This window comes from Hyperoodon ampullatus (genome assembly GCF_949752795.1).
Source record: "Hyperoodon ampullatus genome assembly, chromosome: 2".
Taxonomy (NCBI): Eukaryota; Metazoa; Chordata; class Mammalia; order Artiodactyla; family Ziphiidae; genus Hyperoodon; species Hyperoodon ampullatus.
The window spans coordinates 12,417,361-12,436,254 of record NC_136915.1 but is presented as its reverse complement, the minus strand read 5'-3'; the positions used below and the strand labels follow the sequence as shown (position 1 = coordinate 12,436,254).

General features: G+C 48.5%; 1 protein-coding gene across 1 annotated transcript in view; it reads right to left on the bottom strand.

Moving 5' to 3' along the window:
- The window catches only part of LOC307063677 (forkhead-associated domain-containing protein 1-like), a gene marked incomplete at both ends in the record, with an annotated part of 98,541 nt that overhangs the window by 7,917 nt on the left and 71,730 nt on the right, over positions 1-18,894 (bottom strand). Inside the window, 12 exon segments of the mRNA XM_079719919.1 lie at positions 327-489; positions 1,026-1,246; positions 1,670-1,765; positions 4,673-4,797; positions 5,478-5,607; positions 6,406-6,415; positions 6,971-7,122; positions 8,735-8,805; positions 13,910-14,105; positions 14,958-15,110; positions 16,144-16,199; positions 16,202-16,226. Coding sequence (XP_079576045.1) covers positions 327-489; positions 1,026-1,246; positions 1,670-1,765; positions 4,673-4,797; positions 5,478-5,607; positions 6,406-6,415; positions 6,971-7,122; positions 8,735-8,805; positions 13,910-14,105; positions 14,958-15,110; positions 16,144-16,199; positions 16,202-16,226 — 1,398 coding nt within the window.

Below are 18,894 nucleotides of genomic sequence, written 5' to 3'. Positions count from 1 at the left end.
AGACACAAGAGGGAGGGATGTGAGGATATACGTATGCATATAGCTGATTCACTTTGTTATACAGCAGAAACGAACACAACACTGTAAAGCAATTATACTCCAATAAAGATGTTAAAAAAAAAAAAGCTGCCTGAAGTCACACAGTAAATGGCAGAACAAGAGTCTAAACCTAAGTCTGCCTAACGCTAAAGCTATTCTGCCACCTTCCTTTGCAATGAGCGAATGCATTCTGTGCTGCCTGGATCCCACTGGGACCTCAGTTGGCTGTTTCTAAAGGGAGCTGAGGGGCAGCCTCAGAGGCTCTGCTCCGAGCAGGGACCTCTCACCTTCTGCTGCCTGATCGCCCTGCTGACCCTCTTCTCCTGGTGCAGCCGCTCTTCCATGTGCGCCAGGGCCTCCTTCAGCAGCCCCTTTTCTTCGGCCTCTTTGGAGATGTCCTTCAGCTTTGCCACCTGTGACTGGTACATCTGAACCGACACTTTGCTCTGCCTGAGCACACAGGAGAGACAAAGTCTCTTTTCTCCTCATCTTTCTCACTCACCACCAAGGCTCCCGACCTGGGAGATCCTCAGAACACTTCCATATATGCCCGGCTTCGCGGTTTCCTTACAAGTGGGGGGAAGGCTGAAGATGTGGGGACTAGAGGGCAGAATAAATAGCCCATTGGCTGTGGACGTGCAGCATGAAGGGGGCACAGGTTATGCTACCAGCCCCTCCCAATTTCCCAGAGAGGGTGGGGGAACGGATACCACTGAAAATAGGATGGAATTATGAAAAGCACACACATGGTGAAACATCAGACACATTTATAAAAGGTGCACCTTATTCCTTAACAGTAGGGTACTTTAACTGCTGCTTTCTTGCCCAGAGACTTGGGTCCATCAGGCCCTGAGTCACCGTCCCGCCTCCCCCCTCCACACCCAGGCCTCTGTCCTCTTGTCCTGGTCCCTACAGGTCTGCAGCTGCACCGAGGTTTAGCCTGGAGAATGGAGGCCTGGGCCTTTTGCCGGGGACACGGGCCATACTTGAGCTGTTCAATGTCCTTCTCGTATCGTCTCAAAAGCTCTTCTTTTCTCTGCAGCTGGTTCTTGAGTAGGGTGATCTTATCAAACACCAGGTAGAGGTCTCTTTGTCGAAGCTGGTGGACTCTCTCCCTCTCTTTTGGGGAGAGGTGTTTCATGGACACGTGGCCTGACATATCTTTGATGTTCATCATAGTCCCGAGGGTTTTGCTCATATCCAAGTACTACGAGAAAGCGTTTCACAGGTAAGAGGCCTGGCCCAAGACCGCTGGTGGCCACTTTGAGGAGGCAAACGTCTAATTGTGTTTCATTCATTTTCTGCAGTTGCAGAGAAGAAACACATGCTTTGCAAATAAGTGCATTTGGGGCTTTTAGTAGGACTTTCATTTTCCCCCGCATCCATTTACACTGTGCCTTTTTGAGAATTGGCGGGAGGGGGGGAGGGGGAATGACAACAGACATAAACATTCATTCTTACTACCCAGTCTTCCAGGGAATTGGGCTCTGCAATTTCCAGCCCATGCTGGGATAGGAGATGGGTCTCGTGGAGCTACTGTAACAACTAAACATGTATGTGGCGTTGGTTTTAATCTATCTGCAGGGCACACAGGTTTGGACAGGAGGGGACTGATGCTGGGTATACCTACCAGCTTTTCACTCAGATCTAAAGCCTCAGCCACATCCGTTTTCCCTAACTTCTCAGTGGCCATGATGGACCCTGGGCTGGAAAGGCCATTTTGAGGCTGAAATAAAACAAAAGAAAAAAACTCACTTGGCATTCCATTATGATTTTCTACATCCAGAAGAATAACCCAAAGAATAATGGAAGAACTGCAAAGAATAATTTGAGAGAGTTGATTTTTTTTAACATCTTTATTGGAGTATAATTGTTATACAATGGTATGTTAGTTTCTGCTGTATCAAAAAGTGAATCAGCTATACGTATCCATATATCCCCATATCCCCTGCCTCTTGCGTCTCCCTCCCACCCTCCCTATCCCACCCCTCTAGGTAGACACACAGCACCGACCTGCTCGCCCTGTGCGATGCAGCTGCTTCCCACTAGCTATCTATTTTACCTTTGGTAGCGTGTGTGTGTATATATGTCCATGCCAAGAGAGTTGGTTTTAAATCCAGTCTGACTCTGTGAACTGCTTTCTTTAGGACTGTGTTCCTACCCCTTCAGAGCACGACTGCCTTTGAAATGATGCATCACTTGTGCCGTTCTTTGGCTACCGTCTCGTCTATCTTCCCTTTAGGCCAGTGGTTCTCGACCGGGGGTGACTCTGTCCACCCTACCCCCTCCAGGACATTTAGCAATGCCTGGACACATTTGTGGTTGTCATAATTGCTGCTGGCGTCTAGTGGGTAGAGGACAAGGATGCTGCTAAACACCCCACGATGCATAGGGCAGTCTCCCAAACAAAGAGTTACCTGGCTCAAAAAATCAGTAGCGCTGATGTTGAGAAGACAAGCTCCAGAAAAATGGGGACCATGCGGCTTTTGCTCACTATCTCCCTCCTTGTGCCCAGCATGGCACCTGGCACCGAGTGGTGCATAGTGGGCATGTTTGTTGAATGAACGAATGAAGGTTAAGTGGAAAATAGCCTCCCTCCTTTTTATTAAAGGAATCTCATTTCTGTGCAGCAGAAACCATACCCTCACAAAATTTGGCCCAACCTTCTCCTAGCTCTGGAACCTGGTGGGTGGGCATCACTTCAGACCCTTTCCAGAGACAATGCAGATAGTGTTTGCAGCTGCATCTCCCTAAGACCTCAACCAGCCAGCTGGCTGCTGGTAGCCCAACTGACTGCATGGAAAGGCCACCAGACTGAATAGGGGACCTGATCTGAACGACTACAAATAACCATAATAAGCCTCCTTAAGAAATAAATGGGCTTTTAAGGCTTGCCATGAGCATCTCTTAGCCCTAGCATTTGTTGGCACTACCCTGAAAACCTCTGAGATTTAAAAAAAAACAACTACAAAAATATAAAGGCCCCCAAAGTGACTGTGATAGACAAGAGTGGACATATTTGTCTATGTATCTATGGAGATGAGAATAAAAGAGGGTATCTGAAGATGACAATAAACCAGGCAGATCTGCTGCAAAAAGAACCTGAGATGCTGCTCAGTGTCTTCAGCTACCCTGAGCTGCATCCTCTGTACCTCTCCAGACGCCCCCTCTTTTCCTGAGGGGAGGGTCACTGAGGAAGAGCCTGGGCTGCAGGATCCAAGCACACAGTCCCCACCCAGTCTCTGCAGGCTAGCAGACACACCACCAGGGACACACCCCTGGTGTGTCTTCAATCATTATTCTGTGACCTTGGGTGAGGTACTTGACCTCCTGAAGCCTTAATTTTTCTTATCTGTTAAACGGGGACAATAATTGTAACTATGACACAAGGCTGCTATGATGGTTAAATGAGATAAGGCATGGAGCCGGCTGAGCTCAACGCCTGGCACACAGTAAGCAGTTCACAGATGTCAGCTATTCTTCCTCCTGCTCTTTCGTTTAATTACTGCCAACCTTGGAGGATTGAGAGTTGGGAGGTTTCCTGCTCTGTGGTGTCAGTGGTGGGATGAGGGCTTGTTGCCAAGGAGAAGGTCTTGGAAGCAGGACCATGAGGATGTGAGATCCAGCTGAGCTCCCCACCTGGAGATGGGCCCTCTACACCCAACCTCAGAGAAGGAAGGTTCGATTTTATCAGGAAGACCAACACGTTTCTGAAGACTCACATCTCTAGACGTGTGAGCACATGTCTTGAAAAATTGTAGGAGAAAATGCTGGTACAGATAGGATGGCTTTATTATTTTTTCCAAAAGCTGGTTTAGACCAGCTGCCGCAGCAAGCCACGCTGAACAGAGCTGTCCATTGTCATGTGTCAGTCAAACACCCGATCAAACATCCATTTAGGATACAGGGCACCTTCAACCTAACAATCAAATTACTTCTGAAAATCCTGGCAAATACAAAGTATGCTCCCTAAGAAAGGAAGGTTGTCTTGGATAATACTATTTAAATACTGTTTAATAATAATAACTATCATCTATTAAAGTGCTCGCTATGAGCTAGGCACAGGGATAAGCACTTTACATAATGATCTCCTTTAATTTTTCCATCCTCATTTTACAGCTGGGAAATGAAGTCCCAGAAAGTTTAGGAGCCTGCCCAAGGTCACAGAGCTTGCAGAGCTGGGATTAGGACACAGGTCTCTGATTCTAGAACTTGTGTCTTCTTAATCATCATGGCTCCCTTCTGCTGCCCTTTATGTGTTCATGTTTTTCAGTTTATAGCAAAAAGCAAATGTTAGGCAAGCTCTTGACATAATGTTGTACATCAGCTTGTTGAATATTTTCTGCAGAATATAACATGTGATGTGAAAAGGAGGGCCCAGAGATTGACCTGGCCAGCATCAGTGCAATGCTATATCATGCTGTACATGATGGGAAGCTGCCTTTCTATTCAAACATTGGATCGCTGGTACGGCCAGGCACCGACCAGTCCACACAAGTGTTAGCCCATCAGGGAGGACCTGGCCTCGAACCAATGATGTATACAGTGGTGCCAGGGCACACAGCTAGTGTCTGTCCTCATGCCCACCCTCCCCACGTGTCAGTCAGTGCAGAGACAAAGTTTCTTTGGTTACCGTACGGATCTCTACTCTTGAAAAAGTTGGCAAGTCAGGTTTTACATCCAATATTTTCTGAACATGATTTTCCATCCCGAGGGTCTTTAAGTCTAGAAATGATCGATCCATGTGGTCCTTATGATCTATAAAAGAAAAAGTTTACACTCTAAGGCTCAGGAAGAAGTTACTGCATGTAAAAATCACAGCTGCTATTTACTGGACACTTACCACAGGCCAGTACTAATTACCTCACCATCTTCCCTTGGCAGGTGAGGCATCAAGGCCCAGAGAGGTGAAATGACTTGTCCAAGGCCACACAGCTAATATGAGGCGGCAGCCTCACAGGGCTGGGGCACTGAAGGCGAAACTTCAGCCACAGGTATGTGGATGGACTTGAAGCCAGGCTTCTGTGTCCTAGCCCAGTGCTCCACCCAGCAGCAAGCTTGGTTTCTTGAAAGCCCTATTCCCTCTAAACAGGGTATTTATCCTGGGAAGTTCCCCAAGGGTGGTCCTTGCACAGCATCCGTCTATGAAAAAGTTTCCACTGGGCCACAGTGAAATAAGAAAAAGAAGGACAAGGTTCTGAGTTTTTCATGAAATCCTGTTTATTTAATATCAAGGTCTGCTTTGACTCTGAGCTCATGCTTACCCATCTATTTTTTTTCCTGCCCATCTTTTTTTTATAACTATGTTTTTTAGTTATGAAATGATGGGGATAGAAGATGGTGGTCCTGGCAAATTGGTTAGTCCCTAAAGTGAACCCTCAATTCTGGGGTCCACGGTTCTCAGCACAGAGGGGCTGAGTAGGCAGGAGGAAACTTACTTGACAAGCAGGCCTTCTCAAGTTCTTTAATTCGCACACGAAGCTCAGATAAGGCCTTTTTCTGATGCTGAATGACTTCCTCATGTCGGGACCCTTTGCACTTGGCCCCTAGATCACTGAAGGACTGCTCCTGTGGTCAGAATGGTGAGGACAGCAGCTTTATCAGTGATCACAATCTCCCTCTCTTGTATTTGAAGAAACATGAACAAATCATGGATTAGCAGAAACCCTGTCACTTACTTAGTACCTTGGAAAATATCATTACAGGGCTTCAGCAGAGAAGGAATTTAAAAATTTCATTTCGAATACAAAGTCACATCTAGGAAGATTTCCAACTTTCCTACCTACTTAGCATCACTATAAATCAGAGATCCCCCCTATGTTCCCTCCCCATGTTTTATTTCTTTTTTTCTTCTAATCTTCTTCTAAGCTTGGGTTTCCACTTGTCATTCTGGTGTCATCTCTGAACAATCACATCAAATTTGCTCCTGGAAGGGCTTTTTATTTTTTGGCCTGCACCATGCAGCATGCGGGGCCTTAGTTCCCTGACCGGGGATCGAAACCGCGCCCCCTGCAGCGGAAGCCCAGAGTCTTAACCACTGGAACGCAGGGAAGTCCCTGGAGGGGCATTTTTTTTTTTTTTTTTTGTGGTACGCGGGCCTCTCACTCTTGTGGCCTCTCCCCTTGCGGAGCACAGGCTCTGGACGCGCAGGCTCAGCGGCCATGGCTCACGGGCCCAGCCGCTCCGTGGCATGTTGGATACTCCCGGACCGGGGCATGAACCGGTGTCCCCTTCGTCGGCAGGCGGACTCTCAACCACTGCGCCACAAGGGAAGCCCCAAGTGGTTCTTATCGGCCAACTTGGGGAAAACATTCTTCTAAGAATTTGTGGCTGAAAATGTAGTCTGCAGAGCTGTGCTATCGGTACCAGCTGGGAGCTGGTCAGAAATGCAGAATTCCAGGCTCCCCCCACCCGAGACCTGCTGAGTCAGAATCTGCATTTCAACAACATCCCCATATGATCCGTGGACACCTTTGAGTTGAGAGGCGCCACTGTAAACTATCTTCTAATTGGCTGGTTTCTGGAAAAGTAAGTAGCAGTTTTGGCCATGTGTTTCCCCTGATATGCATGAAGAGAAAGCAAAAGACTGAAATACTATTGGTTGGTCTTGCACACACTTAGACACAACCAGGACCCGCAGTAACGACTGGGATTTGTATCAATAAAATCAGCTGCGGTATATAAACAAAGTACCATTTCTAGACATTTCAATAACCTTGCCTCTTCAAGTTGATCTTCAAGTTGATCTCTGAGTTTTAGGATTCAAGCTTCATGTTAATTCCTCCTACATCATTCACCCTCTTTCATTAATTTAGTTCCCAACAAGGAGTTGCTGAGATTTCTCCATCTAAGTATGCGCCCTCTGTTTCTCATAGCAAAGCCCATTTCATCAGTTTCCAGTAGTAAAGAGAAGGACGGGGACCGCCTTAACGATTTCTCTTCCATTAGCCACTTGACTCTGGCTTTCAGCTTCTCCTCTTGCTGTAGCCTTTCCTCGGTCAGCTTCTCTTTCTCTGCCAGATGCTGCCGTAACTCTTCTTGCAGCAAATACTGCTGAGTTTCCCGAGAACTGTTGATCTTCATCTGAAATGAGGGGAAGGGGAACTGCAGCTGATGGGGGACAGGACTAACGCAGGAGTCATTTCCACTACCATTGGGGGCGGGAAAAAGGTTCACGAAGCTTTCTTCAAAACACAGAAAAATGATGCTTAGCTTAGTAACTAATAGCGAAGTAGTAGAGCATCGTGGTTAAGAGCTCAGACTCCAGATCTAGATGGAATCTCAGCTCTAGTTCTTTCTAGACACTTCTTCGTATAGAAAATGAGGTTAATCCTAGTATCTACCTCTTAGAGTTGTAAGAATGAGATAATGATGGAAAGCTTTTAGCACAGTGTTTAGCACATAGTAGGTGCTCAGTAAATGGTAGTTAGACTTATTTGTTATTATTTGCTGAGTGTAAGAGAAAAAGCAGTGAGCTAGGGCTAGAAGGCCTGAGCTTTTGTCTTGATGCTTCCACCAACTAGCTGTGTGACGTTGAAACAGTCACCTAGCTTCTGAATGTCATTGTCCATCTCTGTAAAATAAGGAGAATGGACGAGATCACGGGTTGGCAAACTACTGTCTGCAGGCCAAATATGGGCCACTGCCCATGTTTATAAATAAAATTTTATTGGAACAGTGCATGCCTGTCACGCCCATTCATTTACGTATGTCTATGGCTGCCTTTGCTCTACAACAGCTGGTCAGATAAGTGTGGCAGAGGCTGTATGTCCTGCAAAGCCTAAAATATTTACCATCTGGCCCTTTACAGAAGAAGTTTGCTGACCCCTGGACTAGATGGTCTTTGGGGTTGATCGTAATGGTGGTCCCAATATTTCACCCTTCCTCTCTTCATATCTTTGGCTCTGTAACTTGCAGTGCCCACCCATATCCTGCCCCCTGACACTGAACTCAGTCATGTGACTTGCTCTGGCCAATGGGATGTTGGCTGACATAACACAAGCAGGGGATTGAAAAGCACTCCATGATTGGGCCTGCTTTCTCTTCCCGATTTCTGCTTCCTCTGCTAGCACCATGAGAACGTGCCCAGGCCACCCTGCTGGAGGATCAGAGACACGTGGAACACGTGGAACAGAGCACAGCTGCTCCAGCTGAGGCCAGCCTATATCGACCAAGGTCCAGCCAACACCCAGGCACGTGAGCAAGCCCATCCAAGACCAGCGGACCCACCTAGCGGCTGGCCCCAGATGTGTGATCAGTAGACAATAACTGTGGAACACTGCTAAAAGTGTTATGTTTTTTTATTATACAGTATTAATACGGCAATAGCTACCAGAGAGATACAATCCCTAAGGATAATTTTGCCTCTAAAATGTTGACATTATGTAACTTTTGGTAATTCTGCTGCCTATACTGTGGCTAGCTATACTTCTTCCACTGCATTTAATAAACAATTGTAAAGATCTGATGGCATTTCATTTTTTCTGGTTTTTGACAGAGGAAAACAAGCCTCCTTGCCCTCCTGGGAGATCTCAGCCACCCTGTGTGAAGCATTTCGTGTGCAAATGGAGGTATCATTTCACCTTCTGGAGGATGTGTGCTGACTACCTAACAGAGGAGAAACAGAGTTCAAATGCTTAGGGCTAGGTAAATTCTAAGGAGGAGCTGAAATGAACTTTTGAAGTTCAAAGATTACCTGAAGTTCCTGGGTCCGGCTTGTAATTTTTTTATAATGTTCCAGAAGGTATTTCAGATACAAAGACAATCCTTAAAGAGAGAAGCAAGAAGAAGGTAAGTATCAATTCAATTCACTTCCTTTGCTCTCTGAATAATGTCTTCACAGAGCTGGCCGACAGGTGGGTGAGGGTGACGCTGCCCTCCCATCAAGGAAACGGGAGTTGCCATCCACCTTGTGTTTTTAAAATTGTTGATCAGCTTCGGTTGGGCTCAAATCCAAGTTTCTTTTTGTGGGTGGACAATAAAAACCATCTGCAGAGCTCCTATCGACTAAGTGTCTCCTGTGTGCAGCACTGTGAGCTGAGCAGGGGATGATATGAAGCCATTCAGTGTGACACACAAGGTCTAAGTGCCTGGGAGGAAACAGGCAGGGACTCCAGGTGGCGTGGAAATGATGGCTGGAGGAGTGGGGATGTGTGAGGGTCCCAGGGGAGGCGCCATCATTCACCTGGAGTGATCACTGCATGGCTGAGGCCCCACTGGGCGTGGGCACGCGTGGGTATGCAGAGTTGGAGGGGATGGCGTGTCAGAATGGAAGATGTGGTTGGGTGAATGATGCCTCCCCCCCGAAAGATGTCTGGGTCCTAATTCTTAGAGCCTATGAACATTACCTAACAGGGCAGAAGGACCTTTGCAGATGTGATGAAGGTAAGGATCTTGAGATGCGGGCTTATCCTGGATTAGCTGGGTGGACCCAATATAGGCGCATGGGTTCTTACAAGAAGCAGACACAGGAAGTCCCTGCATTAGCAGGCAGACTCCCAACCACCGTGCCACCAGGGAAGCCTTGCCTTTCTTTTTGAACACGTTTAAAAGAAATTCACACCACCTTCTGGATTACCTTAGAGCTATCCTGGCTGGGGTTGTTTAATCACCAGAGTTGAAAATCACTCCTCTATTCTCATTCATTATTGCAAGAATGTCAAGTTTGTGCAGCCTCTCTGGAGAGCGCTTTGGCAAGAAGGATCAACGATAAATGGAGTTTCCCAGGTGGGGCCCTGGGCTCTCCCTTCTCATTCAATACTTTCTTCCTAGTGATACCATTCACACGTATGGCTTTAATCACCATCCATCCATCCACCCGTCCATCCATCCCATCTGACTAAGCACCCGCTATGGGGCACATGTTCTTCTGGGTTCCAGGGCCACATCACTGATATGGTTGGATATCCAGGGTGACAGCTGCATCCTTGGCACCTCACTTTGGATGTCTACAGGCACCTCACACTCATCTTCCCTCTCAAACCTGGTCCTCCTGTGGCATTCCTTACTCTGAATTTTAGTGAAGGAACCGCATCTGTACTTTTAACACAAGCCAGAAACCTGGAGATCTGTAGCCCCCTTTCTCTCCATCACTGCCCTTCTAGCCATATCTAACTCCATCACTGAGGCCTGTTGATTCATCTCTTAAATGCCCCTGGAATCTTCTCTCTTGCTCCGTCCCCTCCATTGCCACAGTGAGGGCCACCATCGTGTCTTGTGACAGCCTCCTAACTGCTCTCCCGGGCTTCTGTGCTGGCCACCTTCCTGTACATTTTCCACTCGTGGCCAAGATGACTGTCTCCAAATGCAAGCCTGTTCCATCAGATCCTTACTTTAAACCTTTCGTGGGCTTCTCTCTGCTCTCAGGTTAAAGCAGAGCTTCTTACCAGGGCTCTGCAAGCCCCCGGCCACAGCATGATACAGCCCCTGTGGACCTCCTTCACCAATCCCTGCCCTCCGCCTCCATTTCTTTAAGCCCCTTGAGTTCTCCATGCTTCCTGCGATCCCACCACGCTGCTCCCTCCACCCAGAATGCCCTCCCCTCCCCTCTTTGGCAAATAACTCCTATGCACCCTGCAGTTGCCCTGCCGTCCCTGACCAGGTCAGAGCCCTGCACTTCTTCAAAGGAACTGCCATGATTCAAGTTTTACATATGAGTGATTTTTCAGTTAATGCCCCACCCTATTCCTCCCTGAGACCCTAAGATCTACAAGCGCAGGGAGAGTGCCTGTTAGCTCCCCAATATTTTATTATGAAAGATTTCAAATGTACAGCGAAGAGGGAGGAATTTTACAGCCAACATCCATATACCCCATAACCTGGATTCTACTTGTTTCTGACCCCATTATATTTCCATCCTGCACTGTGCCTGGTATCTAGGAGGCCTGCGATAAATCTTTGTTGAATGAAAGTGGTTCATATCCTTCCACATCTAGGATGATAAAGATAAGATGAACAGGTATGTGTGAATAATATTTACGTCAGCCTCATCTATTAAGTGTGAAAAACTGGAAGCAACTTAAATGCCCATGATAGAGGACTGGCTAAATAAATTACGGTACATCCTTCAGAATGGGGTTCCTTGCCATCAGTGACAGCGATGATGTAGATCTGTGTGTACTGACATTGAAGGGTGCTCCAGAAGTACTCTTAGGAATGAAACTAAAGGAAATTGGGTATAATATGACATTATTCTTTTGTAAAGTTAAAAAATCAATACATGTGTATAGGTAGTGCCTATTTTATGCCAGGTACTATTCTAAGTACTTTACATATATCAATGCATTTTAATCCTCACAAAAATCCTAAGGGGTGAGTATTCCTTATTATCCCCATTTTACAGGTAAAGAAACAGGCACAGAGAGGGGAAGTAACTTGCCTAGAATCACACAGCTCTTTCCATGGGAAAATGCCCTGGAAGTTCCACACAAAATATGATAGTAGTGGCGATACCAAACGCTAGCGAGGATGTGAAGCAACAGGAACTCTCATTCATTGTTGGCGGGAACGCAAAACAGCCACTTTGGAAAAGAGTTTTGTGGTTTTCTTAAAAACTAAACGTACTCTACGGACTTCCCTGGTGGCGTAGTGGTTAAGAATCCGCCTGCCAATGCAAGGGACACAGGTTCAAGCCCTGGTCTGGGAAGATCCCACATGCCGTGGAGCAACTAAGCCTGTGTGCCACAACTACTGAGCCTGTGCTCTAGAGCCCGTGAGCCACAACTACTGAGCCCGCGTGCCACAACTACTGAAGCCTGCGCACCTAGAGCCCATGCAACGCAACAAGAGAAGCCACTGCAATGAGAAGCCCGTGCACCACAAGGAAGAGTAGCCCCCGCTTGCGGCAACTAGAGAAAGCCCGTGCACAGCAATGAAAACCCAACGCAGCCAAAAATAAATAAAATAAAATAAATTAATTTTAAAAAAAACCTAAATGTACTCTAACCACACGATTCAGCAACCGCGCCCTTGGTATTTACTCAAAGGAGTTGAAAACATGTCCACACAAAACCCTGCACGTGGACGTTTATGGCAGCTTTATTCATAACTGCCAAAACTTGGAAGCCACCAGGATGTCCTTCAGTAGGTGAATGGATAATGGAATATTGTTGGGCACTAAAAAAGAAAAAAAGAGCTATCAAGCTATGAAAAGACTTGGAGGAAACGAAAATGCATATTACTAAATAAAAGAAACTAATCTGAAAAGTTGTATGATTCCAACTACATGATATCCTGGAAAAGGCAAAAACTATGGTGACGGTAAAAAGATCTGTTGTTGCCAGGGGCTGCGGGGGGGCTGGGAGGGAGCACAGAGGATTTTCAGGGCTGTGAAACTATTCTTTTTTTTGGGGGGATAGGTTCTTTTATTTGGAATAAAAATATCCAGTTTTGAAAAGAAAAGAAGTTTTCTTAAAAACATAAGTCCTCAAACCACAGGTTTCCCCATGACGAGTGGAATTCCTGAACACTGCAGAGGGATTACTGGAGATGTTCATTACTTAAGGCACTAATACGAAGGCACTGAAGAACAGCAGGGCCAGGCTTCAATCAGACAAACGTGCGCTGCCATGGAGGAATTGCACAGGCTGGCTTTGAAGTTGGCTTCTCCTTTGCTTCTTTTTATTTTGTTAAACTTGTAGCTTTACTTTCCTCAATTTCTAGAATATCAGTTTCTAGATATTTGGGTTTATGGGTTATCATCATTTTGCTTTATTACCACGTCCCTGATCTGTAACTTCACCCACCCCACTTCCCCTCTATGGACTCCACAGGTGGCTTTTAATGAATTCTCTGTACTTTCTGTTACTATGTAGTTACAGAGTGACCTGAGAAGTGAAACTCATAAATCGAGTTGACCTAATACCAGGGCTTTGTGCACAGAATCCACCAATCTGCTCAGAGATGGCCTGATCTGAACCACATCCCCCGCCGTGCTCCCTGGCTTCTGCTTAGGGCAGTAGATTTGGGATCAAAGGCACCTTCAGGACTGGACCATCTTCCCGGTGGAGCATCGTGATTTACAGGGCCTCTGGGTCCTCCCCGGGGTGGGCCTCATTATTGGTGGACCTGCTGGTCTCAGGACTTAATGAAGCTCAGGTTGTTGATGTCTCATCGCAGAAAGAATTCAGTGAGAGACAAAGTGATAGGTAAGACGTGGACTTATTTAGAGAGAAACACACTCCACAGACAGAGCGTGGGCCATCTCAGAAGGCGAGAAAGGCCAGGGCAGTGAAACGATTCTGTATGATATTATAATGGTGGATACATGTCATCACACATTTGTCCAAGCCCAAACCCATAGGATGCACAACACCAAGAGTGACCCCTACACAGCACTGTAAATCAACTACACTCCAATAAAATTAAAATGAAAAAGAGTGAACCCTAATATAAACCATGGACTTTGGGTGATTAGGATGTGTCAATGTAGGTTCATCAGTCCTGACAACTGTACCTCTCTGGTGCTGATGCTGATAAATGGGGGAGGCTGTGTATGAGTGGGGACAGGGGGTACCTGGGAAATCTCTGTATCATCCTCTCAATTTTGCCATGAACATAAAACTGCTCTAAAAAACGTCTCTACTCTCTCTATATATTGTATATATATGGTTACTTCTGAGAGAGAAGATTTAGCATAATTTCGATTTTTCCTTTTGCCACTGTCACGTCTCATTTTTCTCCAGTAATCACGTCTCACTTGTGTACTTTTTTCCAGGAACACTGCTTCTCAAGTGGTGAAGCAAAGTGAAGTCTGGAGAAGGGAACACTTGGCCACATACCTAAGAAGCCTCCCTCAACAGATGTCCCATCGTGATCAGATTCAACGCAATATTTCAGTCATGTAACTATGTGAGAAAAGAGTTTCAATCACCTTTGTCGGAGCTGGAGAACTGGATCCCCACCTCGTGGAGGAGATGCTCTGTTTCCTCCAGCCAGGACAGTGACAGGCGCAAGATGTCCAGCACCACCTTCTGGAGCCCTGAGACAGGTGGGCTGACCTGCAGGTGCTGCAGGAGGTCGACCTCCTTCTTCAGGTCATTGCTAGAGCAAGACATTGTCATGCACGCCTGGAAAGAGATGAGGTCGTGAGGAGCCCGGGCACCATCGCCAGAAATAGCACCTGATGGTTGTGACCCGCACAGAGCAGTGTTCTTGACGGGCCCGTGAAGCAGGCAGAGCCGTATGTTGGCCGCCCTGTGACGGCCCAGCTCTACTTCCCTTTTTTGGGGGGCGGAAGGAAGGAGGCAGCTTTTATTTCACGTGCACTCTAATTGGGACTCTGGATGGTCAAAGAGACCCTTTGTTTAGGTATAGGCAATTCCAAAGCCAAATTGCCAAGGACGATTTGGCTGAAAGGGGAAGCAAATTTGGTTACAGAATTCCTGCTGAGATCAACACACAAGCTGGTCATAAAGTGCGGTTTCCTGATTTGAAAGAGTGCTGACAAGCCAACATTTGCCCAGACTCCCCAAATAGTAGCTGCATATTTCCAGAGAAAGCAGAAGCAGCTGCCTGATGTGATAAGCTGGATCCCTGCATGGGGGCCATGAAGTGGGGGCTCTGCCAGACCCTCTGGTCCAATAAGGGTAAGAGCAGCCTTCCACTGCTGGGACAGAAAAGAAAACTGCAAATAAAGAGCAGAATGTTTCTTTGGTTTCTCTGGAAATAACACGGGGCTGTCTTTTTTTCCCCAGGGTCTGGGGCCTCCCAACGGCAGTACTTGGAGTGTGGCGGGCAGCTTCTCCTTGGCCACACCAAGTTCACCTGGGAGGCATTTCTGGAGGTCCTTTGTTTTCTGATCTCAAACAGATTTCTCCAACAAGGGAAAAGGTGGACTAAAAGCAGAGCTGGACAATTTCCTGAACAAGGAGCACAAAAATGAGACACAGGGGACATTTGAGGAATGGAGAAGGGGGCACCTGGCAACTGTCTAAGGATGTCTTCAGCTTCTTGATGTTCTGGGTGATTTCCTCCTCTTTGCAGCTGCTGAGCTGGGTCTCCTTCTGCAGGGTCCGCTTTTTCTGCCAAACGTTGATATTGTCCTCTGTGACCCTGTTGCTCTTCTCTAGTAACTGCTGAGAAAAAGAAAAAAAAAAAGTTTTAAAATGCAGTGTGGGGCTTCCCTGGTGGCGCGGTGGTTGGGAGTCTGCCTGCCGATGCAGGGGATGCGGGTTCAAGCCCTGGTCGGGGAAGATCCCACATGCCGCGGAGCAACTGGGCCTGTGAGCCACAACTACTGAGCCTGCGCGTCTGGAGCCTGTGCTCCGCAACAAGAGAGGCCGCGATAGTGAGAGGCCCGCGCACCGTGATGAAGGGTGGCCCCTGCTCGCCGCAACTGGAGAAAGCCCTCGCACAGAAACGAAGACCCAACCCAGCAAAAATAAATAAATTAATTAATTAAAATGCAGGGTGGCTCTGGGGGGAGGGGACCTGGAGGGCTTCAGCTTAAGCTCGGAGGAGGGAGGTCCTGGCGTGTTTTGGGGATGGCTCTGGAGGGTGGATATTGGCTCTGTCACCGGGGCATGTTTCCCAGGATCAGAGATGGTTTTTTAAGAGCCAAAGGACTGTCATGTGGCCACGAGTGTGTTCTAGATTCTTCTGCATTCTGGGAGGGATTCATCACGCTGAGCCTGATGCTGTGGGCTGCTAAAAAGGAGGTCGTCCGAGAGAAGCCCGTGGTGTGATCTTGTGAGCCGCGTGCTGACACCCAGGGTTGGAGAGGATAAACGGAAGGATAATAAGGCATCGTTACAGCCAGAGGCCCACCCTCACTGCCATCTGCCACTTCAGGAGGAACGAGCGAGCGAGGACGCACCGTCCATGCTGAGGCCGCCCCTTTCCTCGCGGGGCTAACGGAGGTTCACCGTGCGGGTCTGCCGACCAGACACAGTCCTGGGTGGTTTAATTTGATTTTCACAGAAACACTGCAAGGGAGTTTAACTGGCTTTTACTTGAAAAGCCAGGAAATCTCAGAAAATCAAAACAAATCTTTATGGTGTAGCAACAGTGTGAAAAATATGTGCCACCAACAAAAAACAGGAACATATGCTCCCAGTGTCTGGAGCCCCAGGTCCCTGAAGGAGAAAGTGGGGAAGAGAGACGAGCCTGCTGATTGGAGACAGGTTTGTCCTGGAACGGTTTCACGTGTCCGCAAGTGGCCTGAGTACCTGATTTCTGAAAAGCTCCAGCTGCAGCACAAAGAAAGGGAAGGAGATGAGGTGAGTGGCACAGCTGCAGCTGCAAGGCAGGGGGAGGCGCCTCCATCGCTGGGTCTGTGAGAAATCGGTGAGAAGGCTCTGCACGCCTTTAGTGGTCATTATGGGTAATTAACACCTTCACCTCTCACAGGAAGGGGCAGTGCCCACACAAGAGAGGGGGACAGCAGGTTTTAATGACTTTTCAGGTGTGCCCGCCTAACCTAGCCGACGCACACAGTCAGCACACACACGTCTCGGGCTCTCGGAAGAGCCACTTGCTGCCAATTATCCAGTGGGAAGTCCAGGGCCAGGAGCGCTCATCCGTAATTGCTACGTTGGCACCAGGCTGTGAGATAAACATTGAGGCTGCCAGCCCGGGTAACTCGTGTCATCAGCAAGGGCGCCTGGGGAGAGAAGGAGGAGCTGCCTGCTGTCGTTTTGTGCCTTAGACCTTGTGTCCTGAAGGCGACATCTCCTGTATTCCTCTCCAGGTCCCCGGAGCCTGGTGCTGTGCCTGGCACACAGCAGGCACTCAATAAACGTTCATCGAATGCTTATAACAGAAACACCTGTCAAGTCAGATGTGCAAAGTCCTCTCCTTCAGTTCAGCCAGTTTTTACTGAGTGCCTCCCTGATGCTGGTGTCTTCATATTACGGATGATGAAACAACGCAGTTAAATTAAATCAGGGCTTCTAGAATGACGAGTTCATGATGCCCCAGGCTCATGAGACTTGAACGGCAGAGAAGCCCAAGTTTCTCTGGAAATTTACCAACGTGATGGGCCTTGGCCTGGGTTTTTGGCTCACTGGCAAAATGTGGTCATGAAAGGCTATAAAACAGAGCCCTGAAGGACCACAAGGGCCACGGAATCAATGAGAACGTGAACAGGTCCCAAGACACAGGAGTCTGCTGCACACCAGGGAGCTCTGGGAAGCCAAGTAGAGGAATTATGACTCTCCTAAGGACACCTCTGCAGTCATCCTGCCGGAAACCAACCGGGTGTTTGGAGGGACTCTGGGTCGTCTGCTGGTTTCATGGCCAAGGGAGGATCCTAGCTCGCCCAAGGAAGAGGTTTTGTAGAGAGGGCCCTGTGGGCAATGGCCCGCGTTATCACCAGAGGCACCCTACGGGACTGCTGGGTGGGGGGTGGGGGTGGGGAGGGACAGGTCCTGCTGGACGATGGGCTGAGTCCTGTGGTCACTGGCCTGGGGAAGGGCAGGACCTCAGGCCGGGAGCGGGCTGTGGAGACAAGGGGGTGAAGCAGAAAGGCCCAGGCAGCGCAGAGAAGCCTCGTTCGTCCTTTCTCTCTCGAGTCTAGACCTGGAGGAATCTCAGTGTCTCTGAGGGTCTTCCTGGATGACCCCTGGCCAGAGCCATGACCAGGCGCTCGGCAAGTGGCGCAGATCATGCCCTCAAGGCGGGTGTGCGCCGTGGGTGCAGAGTGCCAGCAAGGTGAGGGGTAGCCCAGGTGCACGGAGGGAAGCCCAGGCTGGCGGGCTCTCTGCCTTGCTAAGGGGTCGGCACCCTGCAGGAGAAAGGACACCGGGGGTGATGGTGTGGAAGTTGGTTGAAGAGGCTTTCAAACCTGCCTGAGGGTCAGCATCGTCATTTAACTTGTGGGTGCCTCTGAAGTTCAGCGCGTGGGACACATTCCGGTCACACTGATGGTTCAGGCTTGGATGCTACCAAACGCAAGGGCTTTGGGAACTGGGCTGGGTGGGACGGAGGGCTCCTTTGAGGATTGTGGTTCTTAACCTTTTTTGGTGGTTTACAGATCCTTCTGAGCATCCAATGAGTGACGAGGTGGACTCACTCTCCCAGAAAAAGAAAAGCACAAACACATACACGCAAAACGTTCTTGGTCCCCCTGGAGCCGTGGCTGCCAGGAGAGGATGCCTTGTGGAGGGGCTCCAAGATGGGCTGCCCTCGGTGGGCTGTGTTCTGGAGGGCCAGTGCCCCGTCTTGGGTTCTCCTTTGCTCTCCCTTAGCCTTTGGTGAAGGCTCGTTTGCATGTTCTGGCCCTCATGTCTGTGCCACGTGTCAGAGGAAGGGCCACTGGGCCATCTTGGGTCAGAGCCCTGGGAAATGGCCCTCTCCCCACCCTGCCCACCTCCACCTGGCATAAGCTGTGGTATTCTGGGTTTTACTTTATTAAGAAAAGTGGCAGGACTTCCCTGGCGCTCCAGTGGTTAGGACTCCACGCAGCCACTGCAGGGGGCACGGGTTCCATCCCTGGTTGGGGAACTAAAATCCTGCAAGCCACGCGGTTCGGCCAAAGAAAACAAACAAACAAACAGAAATGTGGCATTTCCCTGGGGACACTGACTGTAGCATCTGTTTGGGGGCCCAGAGGAAGAAAGATCGCTGTAAATGTCAGGACAAAAAATGTGAAGGAGAAAGTGCTAGAAACACCACCGGGGTCAAGAGCTCAAACCCTTCCCAAGAGGGAACCGCACAGCTGGTTCACTGGGGTGGGCCTTGAGCTGGGACTGGCTGCTTGGTCAGGGTCTCAGGCAACAGCAAACACTGGAGTGGGCAGCTTCCCAGAAGGAAAAGCCTCTTTAGTGAAATCCACGGGGACGCGGAAGCCGCACAAAGCCGTGCCCCTGAGATAAGCGGGTGAACTAAGCCAGGCCGTCTTATTCCTCATTCATCCCT